The sequence below is a fragment of the Euprymna scolopes genome, chromosome 16 (assembly GCF_053919585.1).
Source record: "Euprymna scolopes isolate OS-2025 chromosome 16, ASM5391958v1, whole genome shotgun sequence".
NCBI lineage: Eukaryota > Metazoa > Mollusca > Cephalopoda > Sepiida > Sepiolidae > Euprymna > Euprymna scolopes.
This window is the reverse complement of record NC_136497.1, coordinates 39,840,415-39,856,306: the sequence shown is the minus strand read 5'-3', so window position 1 is coordinate 39,856,306 and position 15,892 is coordinate 39,840,415. Positions and strand designations below refer to the sequence as shown.

The following is a 15,892-nucleotide window of genomic DNA, read 5'->3' as shown; positions in this document are numbered from 1 at the left end:
ACAGACATTCATATATTCCATAGAACATAATTTTATATAATTGAATGCATCACCATTATATGATGAATATTTTAGTTTAAAAATATCAATGTGTTCTTTTTGTTAATAATTAGCATAGTTGTCTAACACAAAGCAATACTATTTCAAGTTTTGGAGGAAAACATATTGGCAATATATTCATTCAAATCCTGTGGTTCAAAGATTACTCAGAAGAATAGAGTGAAAAAAAAATGATTAATAATGTTTGAGCAAGATTATGAAAAATTCAAATTCAAAATGGAAACCATATCATTAGAATAAACAAAGTTAATGACTAATCTGATGTAACCAATGTGTTGCCTGATGGTGAAGTTGTAATTTTTTAAAGATGAAAATATTTTTTCAAGAAAATCCAGTGTCATCCCCTTATTGCACTAAATGTAATTTCATGCTTGAGTTGTTTATATAGTAAAGTCAACTGGAAGAGCAGCCATGCAAAATATTTGGTGAATGTTGATATAATTTCTTTATTTTCCTTCACATTTTATGCCATAACAAGCACTATTCAATCACAATCTGTTCATTGTTCAACATTGCTGGCTCTGGATAATATAATAGCCTATGACCATGCTTAGAACATGCAAGTGTATCCTGAAAATAAAGAAAAAAAAAAAAAGAAAAATGTGCAAGAACTGTACTTACTGATGTGTTTTTGCCATTTTTGTTGGTGACTTTTAAGAGTGACCCTTCATAACCCTGGAAAATAAGAAAGCTAGTGTCATCACCCTGGTGAATGTGCAAAAAACCAACAAACACACATGCAGATGGATACACACAGCAATCCGTGACAAAGGAACAACTAGGGCAATTGAACAATTGTGGCTGTGCAAGTGGTGCAAATTTTACTCAAATCTCAGGCATGTATTATTTGCCAGTGCTTACTTACACAGTTTTTGCCTGGTTTTCCCATCACTTTTAACAAAGCATTTTGATAACCCTGTAAAAACATGCCAAAAACAGTGTCAATATCCCAGAAATTAATGCCTAAATCAGGCAGTAGGCTGCATTTGACTAGATGGAGGGTAAATAAGTTTTGAAGATATTGAAATTCCAGTAAAATTATTTTGTTGATTTTTTATAGGTAAACCTATGATGAGTCTGAATTTAATTAATGATATAATTCCTATAATGTGTGTTTTACATTGAACTTATCTTATAAGATTTATATTTTTATCCACATGGATATTCTGTAAAGATGTAATCTAGTTTGGAAAACAAATTAGGGACAATTAGGTAGATTAAATATTTATTTTGTGAACAAAATTTATATATTTAGTTTTAAGTTCAACAAAGTCAGTTTTAATCAGACTTAGCTTCTTCAGTAAAACCATTTTTGAAAACATGTATGTAAGTATGTTTTCATAACTTATATAATTTTGTAAAACTTATTTTGCGTTTATCAAAAGATATTCTTATTACACGATTCTTGTTAAATTTCAGAACTGCCATAAAACTACTTTTTCCTTTTGCTACTCATTTTATAAAATCATTTTTAATAAATTTCAAGATGTTTTTATTACTTAAAATATGCAGGATTTTAAATAAAACGAAAACTGAATTTTCACGAAAAAGATTAAATTGAATTCATACATATTTAAAGTTACAATTATTGTAACAAACTAATTAAAATATAACATATTGTTTTTTTTAAATTTTAAATAACAAATATTAACAATCTATTTCTTATTTTACTTAGTATATTGATAGATTTCTAAGTATGTTATTTAATCGGAAAAGCATAATGTCAAAGTGTGCGACATAATGCTCATTATGAGATCTAATTTAGATATTACTTATACTTTGATAATATTACATATCATAATAACAGTATATTAACCACTGTTTCATAAGTATGTTATGTAAGATTATCAACATGGAAATATTTTTATTTCTGCAAGTTATGTTGATATAATTGAATTTTTGATTAGATACATTTTTCTGCCCATTTTCAATTGTTGCTTAGAAACATTGTTTTAAATATATGCTCTATATATGCGTAAAGAATCTTATATATTAATTAGACTTATATTTTATAGAAGACACAGCTTCATTTAAATTAGTACATATAAGTAAATATTTATTGCAGCAGAGGGATAATAGAGCGGTGATTGAATCTAATAATGTAATCTAATTTATTCAAAATGTCTGTAGAAATTTCAGTTTTACACGTATTGCATGTGATACATGACAATATCACAATATAATAACAACTCAGACAAAATCTTATAAAACATAATGGTCACTTAATGTGTACGCTCCCTGATCATACCATTTTGGCGAATAGACAATAGAAAATATTAATGTTTGTAAGTAATTAGAAAATAGTGATCTTCATTAATTTACTATTGTATTCGTATTATATTGGATAAACACCATTGTGTGGTTTATTATTAATGTTAGGCATGCGATTTATGCAAAATATTTTACTCCTAAATATCCACTATAAAACAACACTGGATTATAAATATCATATTTTGAAATATTTAGATACACTGTAGGATTATATATCATCTTTTAGTAAAATTTTGGTAATAAAATAATTCAGTTACATATAAGTATTATCCATTTCAAACATATAAACAACTATTCATGAACTGAGTAAAAATACGCTTTTATTTAATTCCCTATTATTGTAGCAGCTAGCTTAATCTATTTATTTGACTTATTATTTTTTAAAGTACTTGTTGTTGTGATGGTAAATAGGATAAACCACTGGCTATCTAATGTTGCCAAAGATGTAAATGCAAGCCAATCTGACAATGAAAGGGAAGATGCTTGCAATAAGTAGGGTTCAAATTTACACACAATTTTCAGGCAGGAGGGAATAGGAGAAACAAGGAGGGTGTTAATATAAAATCAGGTACTTGAGTAGGAATTTAAATCACAAAAGGTTGCAGACATAGGGAAATATTCAAGGGAAAAAGGTAACTTTGGGGTCTGTGTGTTGGAAATAATAGCAGCCATGCAAATACAGATGGTTGGGAATAAGCAATAAAATACAGAAAAAAATAAAAAACAAAAGAACAAAACAAAACAAGCGTGTTGAAGAATAAAAGAAAATCTGCATTTAGAGAATAATGTACCCATCAACTCTGTTAAAAATAAGCTTGTGGCATACTCTTTGCTCCCAGCTTTGTGAATGAGTTTTAGTGGATGGAGCCTTTTCACCAGTTTTTCATTTGTATTCTTTGAAAGTCTTTATTATTAATCATTATAATCCAGCTCAAACAAAGAAATGAGGATAAAGAGGAAAAAAGAAGAAAAAGAAACAAGAAAAAAAAACTCATTTTCCTTGAATAGATATATTATATGTTTATGTGTAAACAGATGCAGTGAAGGATGGAGAAATTAAATAAAAACAGGTAAAGGAAATGGCAGCTTAGAATCTTGAACTTTAAAAATAAAATTAATTGATCATAAATATTTTGTAGTCTTTTATATAGCCTGGTTTCAAATAATAATGTAGTCAATTATGAACTTGCCTTAAATAGTATTATAATGAAAGTACTTTATACCTTTAAATTATATTTTCAATATACAACAAATGAACAAACACCTTCAGAGTATAATTTATTTAAGATATTGTCAAATAACTGCTGAATTGTTTAATCCTTTTCTATTAAGTGCATAGAATACTGGGTATATAGAATGCTAAGAAACACTTAATTAAATGGCTTAAACATTAACTGATTTAGTCTATATTAGAGTATAATTTAATGTATTACCAATAAGTATATCTTTTAAAGTAAGTTTGGGTCTTAAAATAATAGAATTTCTTATAAAGATTTAAAAATCTTGTTATAATTTGATAAAATATGCCATGATCCTACAATTAAAATATTTATTAAAATATTACTTTTATAGCCAGCATAAATTTATCAAAAATAAATCATCATTATCATCTGTTATTCTGGTATAAGACATCTAATTTTTATTTTTATTTTAAGAATACATTTCCTTACATTCTAATTTTTTTATCTTAATATAACCATGCATTAATAATGTAAAATCTGCAGCTGTATAAGATGATTAAATACATAATTTCCTTTGTTTTTATACGAATAATTTTTAATATTCGACTCCATCCTTCAAAATAATTTTCTTTATATACTATAGTATTGTTTTTGTTTTTTTAAACAAAGATTTGTTTATATCTTTAACATAATGTTACACTAAAAAAACGTCTTTGCATTATTAAAATTAAAAAGAAAATTGGTAATTGTGAACTGAATAAAACAATTAAAAACTTTATCATGAGACACCTAAAAATAAAAGTAAATCTTTGTGTTAGTTCATAAAATTTTCAAAGTAGGTGGGTACTTCAATCTCATTAACATCATTTAATAAGCTTGAAAATAATTTTCAATAATTTAACAAAATTTAGTAAACTGAAATAAAAACAATCAGTTTGACTAATTCTGAACTGAAATAGAAAAATTAGAAAAACAAAAGGAAAATAACATCACACACACACACACACACACACACACACACACACACACACACACACACACACACACACACACACGCATACGCACACTGACTGGAAACAGTTCAACAGAATATTTCAGCAGCAATCCTTTAAAATTTTAAAATTGGTGAAAATATATCAGCAGTTAATGATAATTTTAGACCATACTTGAAGGAACATTACATTTGCTAAATTTTATTACTGTTTATATATAAGAAAATTCACAAAAATGATATGGATAAATAAAAACATAAAATGGAGCATGTAAACAAAATATATATCATGCTTCCAATGAAAAAGATTTTAAAGCAATTCATGCATAAGAAAATATTTTTCATTCTTCAAAAAATATTTTCGATATTCAGATTAATCAAAGCTTTATAATAGCCATCCTATTTTAGTTACATTGAAACTATTCTGTACATAATATTCACCTTACAGAAATACGCATTAGGACTACGCTAGTTAAATGCTGTAAAATATGTTTTATAATAGCAGCAGAGTTTTTTGTTTACAAAACAATTTTTCAGAAATTTAATGATTTTCTATATCTAAATTATTTTCATAAATTATAGAATATTTAATAACTATATTTGTTTTTGAGATTTATGAGATTTATGAATAACGACTGTTTGTAAATATTTTAGATAATAAAAAAATAAACGGTAATACAAAATTTTAATATTTCACAAGTATATTAGTAATCAACGAATAACGAATTTCTGCAGGTAAAATCATTATATATGCACTATTATTATTATTGTTCTGAATTGGTCAGTACTAAAGCTACGCCCAGAACATTGGCACACCTAATATTTTGAGCAGCAATTATGCTGACAGGTGTGAGCTGCAAGAGGATTAGCATGTCAGATCATGTAGCACGAATTACCTTGGCTTCCAATCATAGATTAAGATGTGTTGATAGTTTTATAAGCTCTCTATTAAAAATACAGGAGTCCTTGTGAAACAATTACTATTTGAAATCATCTTGTTTGTAATTAGAGTATGTTCACTCAATTCTGATATTAATTTATTTCAGTGAAAGTTTTAATGAATTGCATAGACTGATTGAAATATTACCGAACACTTTTATTGGGTGAATATGTAGCAAGAAAACTAAAAGGAAACTCCTGCTTATTTCAGAGTGCAATCTTAATAATCTTTCTAGTTGTCATATGTGCAAAATTTGTGTTTGGTGTATAAACTATATTAGATGAGACAAATAAACGGATTTATAATAGTACACATCTACAAAAATAATTATTAACTGAAGATATTCTAAAAGTTAAAAATATTTCCATTGGTTTAAAATTTAAATTGCTGGTTAGGTTTGGTTTGCTTTACTGAATATCAACCTCAGTGGATAATTTAATTTTGACTAAAATTAAGAAAAAGAATAATTATTCCCTGTAATCACTGTTTGATAGTAGGATTTGATTTTGTTAGCATTATTAATAGAATAATTACTTGTAAATAAACAGATCAAGTATTTGTATTTTTATACAATCTTACTTTTTTGGGAATTCAAAAACGTCATTCGGTTTAACCTGCTTAAAAAGAGATTTCAGGTCACTCACATGGTAATGTTGGAATGGATTTCATTCAAATCAATACATTTCACCAGTCGTACGTTTAACTGTAAATGGAGCATAACGGTCAATACGGAATGGAGGACACTCTCCTTGAAGCAGATATGAGTAAATTATGCATGTGTGGTATATGTTGGGAAACATTTATTCTTTCCTTTCACAATTTTTTATGCCTCTGATTGTTGTCTTTAATCGCTGTTTAGATTTTGTTTAGTTTATTATTCATGCATGTATTGCCAATAGTTTGCCATTTATTTGGTATGAAATCTTTAATTGTTAGTTTTCAATCCCTATATGAAATTTTAGTGTTTATTTCTGTACTGTGTGGCAAGTTTTGCAGCTTTATGCCCCTTTTCATTTTCATGAATACCAATATGGCTTGTTATCCAACAAAAGATAATTGTTTTTGTCTTTCTTTATCTTTCTATATTGTTTTGCTTCGCATATGGTAGAATTTTCCACTACATCTTCATCCTTAGATCAAGCTATGTATTTGTAGTCAGTCCACCATAGACGAGGGCGACACGAAGCCTCCTTTTTCATTAACTACTACAACACGATGCAGGGAAACTCTTACTCTCGATTCTTCCCTTATAATGCTGGGTGTTTAGCAAGGGAGCATCAAGTATAATTTTTTAAAATCTTTGGTATGATTTGACTGAAAATTGAAGCCTGACCTTATGGCTCATTAGCAAGCACTCTTACCATTATGCTAAATTGTCCGGTTTAGTGGACTTTTATGTTCTGAAATTCATCTTGAAATGCAATTGGATTTATTTTGTTATTTGTGAAATTTGTCAAATCAAGTATTAAATCTGGTTGCTTCAATTGCCAGGGTGGAATTTTGGAGATAACGGATTAGTGTCGCTAACTAGAGTCCATTTCCATTTCACTGATAATCTCCCTATTATGGAGACTGACTGTCTTAATGGAATTTATCTTTTTTTGCGAAAAGGTTTTCTATTGTGTGCTATTAAAATAGCCCAATCTCCCTAATCTTTTTCTTTTTTAGATTAAGCGGCCCACTTAAAAGTAGCCCGATCTCTCTAATTTTTCTCTTAATGACCAATTGATACCACAAGACAAAATGTGATTCTTTTTCCAACAAGATGGTGCTACATGCTATACGTCTCACAGATCACTGACACAAGTTCATGAGATTTTTACAGAAAACAGAACAGTAAGCAAAGGGTTATGACCACCGCGTTACCCGAATTTGTTATTATGGTATTTTTTTTATCTTTGGGGGAGTTTAAAGCAAAAAGTTTGTGCAAATAATCTAGACCAATTAAAGGAGAACATTACCAACGCTATCAGGATAATCACCAGAGAAGATCTACAGGCAATATCTGTAAACGTTTTTAATATTAGAAATTGATTCAGTTTCAATCTTAAGTTTTTCTCTTACATTTTAGTTTAAAGTAGTTTATTTATTATTATTATTATTATTATCATTATTATTATTATTATTATTATTATTATTATTGATGCCGTAATTATTATTTATTTTTTATTATTTTAGTTTTTAATTAAGTATTTATTAATTTTTATTAATTTATTTAATTTATTTATTTTCTTATGTGTTGTTATCCCAAGGCAATTTTTTTTTTTTGCATATAGGTACGTGTGCTATTTTGCTATTTTACTTTTGTAGTATAATAAATTTTATCTTGTTTTTAAATTTGGGATGGCTAATTTCTCATTCCAACATAATATAGTATAATACAAGATAAAATATTCTCAAATCTTTTTCGAAATGATCGTATGCCAAATATTTGTTGTGTTTAAATTTTTGGAACTGATATATATATATATATATATATATATATATATATATATATATATATATATATATATATATATATATATATTAAATTGTAATTCAATGAATTTAAAAAAACTCTCATTGAAATGAATTTCATATCAAAGAATTTTTATTATTCTCAGCAAGACAAAGAATCCTTTAAAGTTAATCTCCTTAACCTATAGGGTTTCGATGTCTACCATCTCATCAGAGGAGAGAAAATATTAGCAAATATTTATAAGGTATGCACCCTATTTGCTAAAGTCAGTGAGACATGGAAAGTCAAAGTCAAAATAATAAATTTATCAGAAGTCCTGTAGTAGGAGGAATTGCAGATAAAGGATATGAAAGTTTTTTTAGATCATTTAGTTGCTCTATCTTGCATATCGAGCAATTCTTGTTTAGATGGGATAACTTATAGAATATTACTGCCAGTAATATTTTGTAAACCTTACAATCTCACGTTTCCATAACAACTGATTGTTAAATAAAAACTATTCACACACACACACACACACACACACATATATATATATATATATATATATATATATATATATATATATATACACTTCAAGCAAATTGTTTGCTTTATTATATTTTTGTCTCAAATACCTTATATTAGGGATAAAAGAAACAATTTTTAATAAATACAATGCCTAGAATGATATATTGATCTATTATTAATATTGCCTTTCCACTCAGTCTTAAATATGTATCATAAGGTATTGTGGTTGCAGAAATTGACATACTTCGTCTTAGTTTAGAAAAAAATGACAATTTTGTTAAATCCATTTGCTGATTTTCTTTAAAGTATCAGTTAAATCTGTTATCTGTGTGATATATGTTTTGATCATCAACATGCTAGAAAATCATCTACCTACAATGAGTAATCTATTCCCGGATTAAGGGTTGTTACAATGTTATTTATTTTTATATTGAAATGTGTTACTGACATAGTGCTCTATTAAAGTACACTATTTTGTCAACATTTTGAAGTCAGAGACTGTGTTTGCACACATACTTAAACCAATCTGATTTTCTAAGAGGTTTAATAGGCGGTCTTCAGTAGCTCTCATAACTTCATACTTTCATTGGTGCAATATGCCTTTTCCATATTAAATAAAATTATAATCGGTTGTTTTTTTTTCAGTCTGATCAAGTAGTTGGTAGTGCTTCTTTTTCTTCCTGAAAACGAATTGCAATTCATGTCCACCTGCCATTCATCATCCTTTCTTGTACTTTACAAATACAATTTAAGGCTAATATTCTATGATTTGATGAACCATTGGAATCTTTTCTGAGTTTTGGCGTGGCTATTCCAATGGTTTAGTTTGAAAGATTTGGAAGTTTTCCACTGAACCATATCTTTGAGATAGTTTAACACAAATTTATGAGGCAAATTACCAGGATCTACTAATGTAGTATGCATTTTGGTAAACGATTCCTTGAGTTCTACTCTTGTGAATTGTTGATTACAGCATTCTGTATTTTTAGAATTGAAATTGAGTTTTTTTCTTCATTCGCTACTGAATCTTTTAAAAAATATCCGTCTGATATTTCGCTAATTTGATTTATTTTAAATCAGAAATTGTCTGCTAATATATTTGCTGTATGATTCTGCTTGTGATCTTCATGTTGTTTTCTGAGATGTTTTCTTAGAGTACTATTATTCAAGTCAGCCGTATTTTTCATCATGTTCCGTATGGTTTTTGACGTTTTTAAATTTCTTTTTGATATGTAATTTATCCAAGCAATTCTTTATTTTTTGATAACTTCTTTAGTGAAATGTAAATCAAATGTGCGAAGAGCAATCCGGCCTTTAGAAATTTTGAAAATTAGTAGGAATTAATGTTCTCCTAAATTATAAATATGAGTGTTTGATAAAATATTTCAGGTGATTCTCATTATTAATAGTTCACGCCAGTGTTAATTTGAAATGGAATTAGTTTTGGAATCTTTTCCAAATACCCCATTTTCAGGTTGTATTTTGGTATTTTCTCTTAAAATTGAAATACTATATTTTCCGAGAAGATTGGAAAATGATTACTCTCATATATTTTGTCATGAAACTTTTATGTGTAAATGTATGTTATAGATCTATTGCTGAATGCGACTCATATTCCGGATTCACATATATTTACTTCCTTAATAGAGAGGTGAGTTGTTTTTGTATATGAGGTCTTCTATAATCTGGCCCTTTATGTTTATTGATAGACTTCCACTTATTTTACTTTTGTAGTTAAAATCTCCAATAAAATGAATACTTTATGAAGTTTTTTATTAAATGATCTATTTCTGAATAATGTTGTGCTTTGACAGTATGCTTTATGTAATTATGCCAACAGATAAATTGTCTGCATTTTTGTGTCCAAATTGATCTGGCTTTATGGAATTTTACGTATGCTAGTATAGTCTCACCATTCATTCTAAGACTGATCTTTGGTATCTAGTGACACCTTGCTTATGTAATTCCATTTCAGTTTTTTTCTCTTGCCAAACTTAGTTTCTTACTTTACAACTGTTTAATTTTTCATGTGGTTAAACTTGACATTTGTAATTGAGGACTTCTCTAATTTTAATTCTTTTCACATATTTTTCCATTCTCTAAAACTAAGAGATTTTCATTCCTGAGATTCTTTAGCTCAGTCTGGATTTGACTTACTAGTTATTACTCTGGCATTGAGAAAGGGTGACAACTTACAAAGAGGTGTATTTTCCAGTGATTTACTAACTAGGTACTTTGGAAATTCTTTAGTAATTTCTATATCAGAATTTGATGATACGAAAAATGTTCCTTTATTAGCAAACCATGTGTAAATATATTCACTGGAAAATGCAATGTAAGATATTAAGCTAAATTACAGCAAAAATCGTTATTGCTTTCCAGAGTTAAGTGAAAATACAAGAAACTTTAATTTTATTCAATAAAATATTCTTTTTGCTAATATAATTATATTTTACATGCAAATAAAAAGAGAAATATGTTAATCTGTTATGAAATAATTTTCAACATTTCAACATTCCAATAAGTGGTTTATTTTGAACAACATTTAAAATTGTATTAAATTACAAAAAATATTGATATAGAAGTGAATATAAACGAACCATATAAGTAGCACACAGACATTAACTTTTTTTAATATACTTTGCATAATATTTACAAATTTCAAAATAATTTAGTTAAAATTCATCAAAACTTAAACTAATTTCTAGAATAATACTCATAAAAATATATTTTGTTAGAATTTTTACGTATATATATATATAATTTACTTGGTCTTTCCGTGGTTTAAAATATGTTTATTTTCTCTCAGTTCTAGCTTCTAATAAGTAAATTAAGGTGTTTCCTATTATTTTAATGAATATACTTTAATAAAAGTAATTAATAGTGATTTTCTAAAGAAGGACAGATAATGTATAGCTGCAAATCACCTCAATTAATATGTTTACATTTACCTTAAAATAGGTTCAAGGCCCTTCTATCATAATATAATATGGGAAGCATATTTAAATGCATGTAATTCTCCTATTATATTGTTATTGGCAGAACAATAGTAAGATAAAGTCTGATGTTCTGATAATCCGATCAAGTAATTTGTCGATCACAATTAAATTAAAAATAACCACATCATGTCTTGACAATAGACTTTTTTATGTGTAATATAAAAAATAGAATGATAAAGCTTTCCTAATACTTTCATCCAATAAACTTATTAAACATTGGAATTGAACAAAAAATTGTAAATAATGATTAAAAATATATAATGTAGAATAAAGTTTACGTTTGCAACTAAAGATTTTCAAGTTTTCATGTTTTGCACATGGCTAAAAGTGTTTATGAAACACAAAAGCTTGATTGCAACATTTCCTTACTTGATTGACCCAAAGCAACTTTCTTTCAAACTTCAAAAAGTTACTCTCTATAATTTGGTATAAGAAATGTTGCATTGTTTTATGCGTGGCCATAAATTCTTGTATTGCAGATACAAAGAAACAGTCCCAAAGCCTTCTAATTATAACGTGCAATTTTTGTTATCGGTCATTTATCTAGTGTTCGATAAAAAAAAAAAGAAAATTAGCTGAAAACACATGAAATCTGAGAATAACATAACATAGCAACTTAGACAATATTTTATTTTTTTGACAAAGAAGTATGCTCTTAAGGAATGAGATAATGTAATAATCAGCAACTAAGTCATATAGAGAGTGCAGCTGTTTCTTAGACAGAACCTACTATTTTGTCTCTAAAAAGTTTCTCTCGGATGACTCTGCTCACTAGTTAACTTATATAAGGTTTATTGAATTTTTCTCCAGGTATTTAATGATGCCTAGTTGGATTTATCGTCGCTGACAACTATTATATTTGTATTTGATCAGTGCAAACTATCAATTTTAAACAAATTCTATTTTACTAAGAGAACCCAATATCTTTAAGAACAATATTATTATAGAATATTTGAATTAGATTTAATCTTTCATCAATTTAATTAACATGTCCAGATTTAAGAAAATACTGTATTAAATGGCACTCATTAATTAAGTATATTATTTACAGTTTTATTAAATATTTTAGATTTTGTTATGGACAGTTTCATTGTGTATTTTTTATGTTACTATCTTTTAAATATGAAATGGAGGAATAGTTTGATAAAAGATCAAACTATGTCATAGTGAATTTAATGCATTAAAATGTATAATAGTGGATCAAAGGTAATCAGTAAATTATTGTTTTTAAATAAGATTTTAATATCGCAAAGTAAATAATGAATATGGATAACCATATTTATTTTATGAATAAACCGAAATACCTTCTAATGAATTTAATTTAATGTAAAAAGGTTATATTTTTCAAATATGGATTTTATTTCAGAAATGAATTAATTGAAATGGCTAGACTTTCATGAACGCATTATTGTGAAAAGTGTGAAATGTATTAGCGGCTCTTATTGTGAATGTATGATTATTTATGGTCGTAGTGCAGAAGCACTTCAGTGAAAGAATCTTAACACATTTAGCAACATTTAATGCAGCCATAACGATTAGAGAACTACTGTTGTCTATCAAGTCGAAACTAGAGACGTATGTATGTGCCCACTGTCAATTACGATATATGTTGTATGTGAAAACAAAATCACATCCTACGTTCTAAAATTAAGCATATGCCATATTTGTTTTTGATAAACTGATCGTTTGTGAAAGAACGGCATAAAGTAGTATTGATTGAGATATGTTAATGAATTGTAGCTACTCAATACGGTTGAAACACATCATACAATATTAAGAGTAAAGTATTTTAAAAGAAATAGTGTTCACAGTGTGTGTATTTAGGCAAGATCGAATCGAACTGGAATGACAAGATGGAGATTGTGTTTAATATCTGTTAATATTATATTCCGAAATTTCGAGGATGTAAAAGGTAAGTGCTTGCGACTATGTTTCATTTTGATATTTTAACATGAAAATTAACATTTTATGACAAAAAACTGAATAAGTAGCTTAATGTAACCAGCTTTAGAATTAAATTTTAATAGAATAGTTGTTTTGAAAATTATAATATAAAATGTATTAAAAGTAAATAAAAAAGTATGAACGTTGATGTCAGAATAATATAACTATTCATAAATAATTATCTTATTGAGTCTTTAGACTACTTAGTGTTCATTAAATGTAATTCTGTTAATCTGCTTTTTGTGGTAATTATACATATAAAAGAAATTATATAGACCAGCCAATCAGAATGCTTCTGAGATTAAAATAAATGTAGGTAGAAGGAACATTCCTTGTTTAGGTTTAAAATGTATAATACTTAACATACAACAGCAAAATCGAAATACACAATAACTCAGCTACTGTGTATCATATAAAGAATTCTTCCCAGTGAATGTGGATAGCAGATGTAGTATATCTTAGCATAAGAATGAAAATTCCCCAAATATAATGTTAACTATCTTAAGAGGAAATATGTAGAAATCGATGAAACTGAACGAAACAAAAGCATGGTTTCCGGCAGTATTAGTCTAAATTCGTGGCGAGGCAGATTTGTAAAAAAACTCTTTTATATACTGATTATGCAAATAGAAGAAATTTCAGTTTACTTTATATATGGAAGATTTACTAAAAACTATATTAATTTCCTTACTAAATTATGTTTATGGTGAAATGTTGGAAAATAATAATACTTTAAAAATAAGCTACATTTTATTCTTTTTATATGAAATATGGTACAAGTGATAAATTTGGAGACTAAGGATTAATAATCACACAATGCTTCCTATACTCATAGTTTTAAATTTAATAAATAACAGATTGTATAATGATATCATAAAAATTTCTCTGAAATATTTATGATTGAATAAATATGAATATTTAGCCACAGAATCATAAAAATATTTTTAGTTTGAAGCTAGGGGAATATTAATAAAAAAATAAGATATCTAAAGTTAAGTTGAACAGTTAAAATGATGCTTGAATCATTTAGTTATTTTAATCTGAGAAAGAAAAATGAACTTTTATAATTTTAGTTGCATGAAATCTTTAATAAATGCTTGTGAGCAATTTGACTGAAATGTCAAATACATTTAAAGTTATAAACTTCAAGTTGCAATTAATCTATTCTGAAATTTTGAAATCTTAAATTCAAATAAATACTAAGCAGAATTCTGGCTGCATTTCTTCATTTATTTGTTGAGTAGATAAATATTTGAATTATGATGTGCAAACTTAACAGATACTAACTTAATACGAAACATTTAAGCAAAGTATGCTTATCTGAGAATTGAAAATTAATTTCAATAAATAAGAAATACCTTTCTTTATGACATGTTAAACTGATTATCAGTAAAATTGTATTGCATCTTTATGACAAAAATATATAATCTAAATTTATTTTTAATTCTTTTATGAACTTTTACATTAAGAATTGTGTTGCAATCTATATTTTTAAAGCTTTTTAATTTTTTAATTGTATTTTTGCTTAATATTATTATCAATCTCTACAAAATTACATCTTAACTTTTATCATAGATTGTTCGATCATGTAATGTAAAATTCATATGAAAATCTTGACAGATTGAATTAATAATGTGTAGAAACGACATCTTAAAAATTTGAATGAAGATATGCTGCATTAAACTTTAGCAATTTTTCTATTTCAAATTATTTAGTTTTATTGACATCACAATAATAAAAATAAAACTTCTAAGTAAAAAAATTAGCAAATACATGTTTTTGTTTAACCTTTCTATAAAGTTCAGATTTATTTAAATGAAGTTAAGCTGTAGGTTATATCTATCCCAGTTAAGCTACTGTTTCTATTGCTTTCAATAAAATAGATGTCTTTAAAACTGCCAGCAACCACTGCAAAAGAGTAATAAAGAAAGCAGGAGAGGCGTATGCTCAGCCCATCAAGTTCATCAAATCTAAAGTAGCTGAGCAGCGGCTTGGTTCCCACGAGTTTGAGCGAATAACAAACAAGGTTCTGAATGAAGCCGTGTCCTCTATCCCAACCATCATCAATAGAGCTGGCATAATTTTGTCAGCATCCAACAAAGAACTTTGCAGTAAATTCTACCCTTTGCAATCAGGGTCACATACCCCCTGTATTTCCCCCTGTGACCAAAAACACGCTCTGCTGACAGCATCCTAATCATAGTAATTAAAAAGTTTCAACCGGAACTAGCTCTCATATTTACAAAGTTTTTTAAACGTTGCCTTGAGGAGAAATGTTTCCCAACTACTTGGAAAACTTCATCAGTCTACCCCGTATTTAAAAATTCTGGAAATTATCATCTGCCTTTCAGTACAAACTAATCAGTCTTCTGTGCATCATGAATAAGTTGTTGGAATCTGTAATAAATAGAGAAGTAGTCAACTACCTTATCAAAAATAACCTACTCAGTAACTTGCAATATGGTTTCCGTTCTGCTAGATCAACAGCTGATGTACTAACTGTAATATCACAAAGGATTAGTAAATTTCTTGATGGGG

At 27.3% G+C, this 15,892-nt stretch overlaps 1 protein-coding gene across 47 annotated transcripts in view; it reads right to left on the bottom strand.

The window, feature by feature from the left end:
- Positions 1 to 15,892, bottom strand: part of LOC145295917 (uncharacterized) — a 456,043-nt gene that overhangs the window by 58,406 nt on the left and 381,745 nt on the right. For 29 of the 47 annotated variants that reach the window (XR_013869907.1, XR_013869909.1, XR_013869906.1 and 26 more), the window contains one exon: positions 682 to 735. The exons of 11 other annotated variants lie outside the window; for them this stretch is intronic. Coding sequence is in view for 28 of the 36 variants with exons in the window: in XM_080141711.1 (XP_079997837.1) it covers positions 682 to 735 (54 nt within the window). In the remaining 8 variants the exon portion in view is untranslated. Of the gene's footprint in view, positions 1 to 681; positions 736 to 925; positions 977 to 15,892 lie in introns of all 47 variants that reach the window. 7 more of the 47 variants (XM_080141690.1, XM_080141698.1, XM_080141707.1 and 4 more) reach the window with 1 other exon arrangement.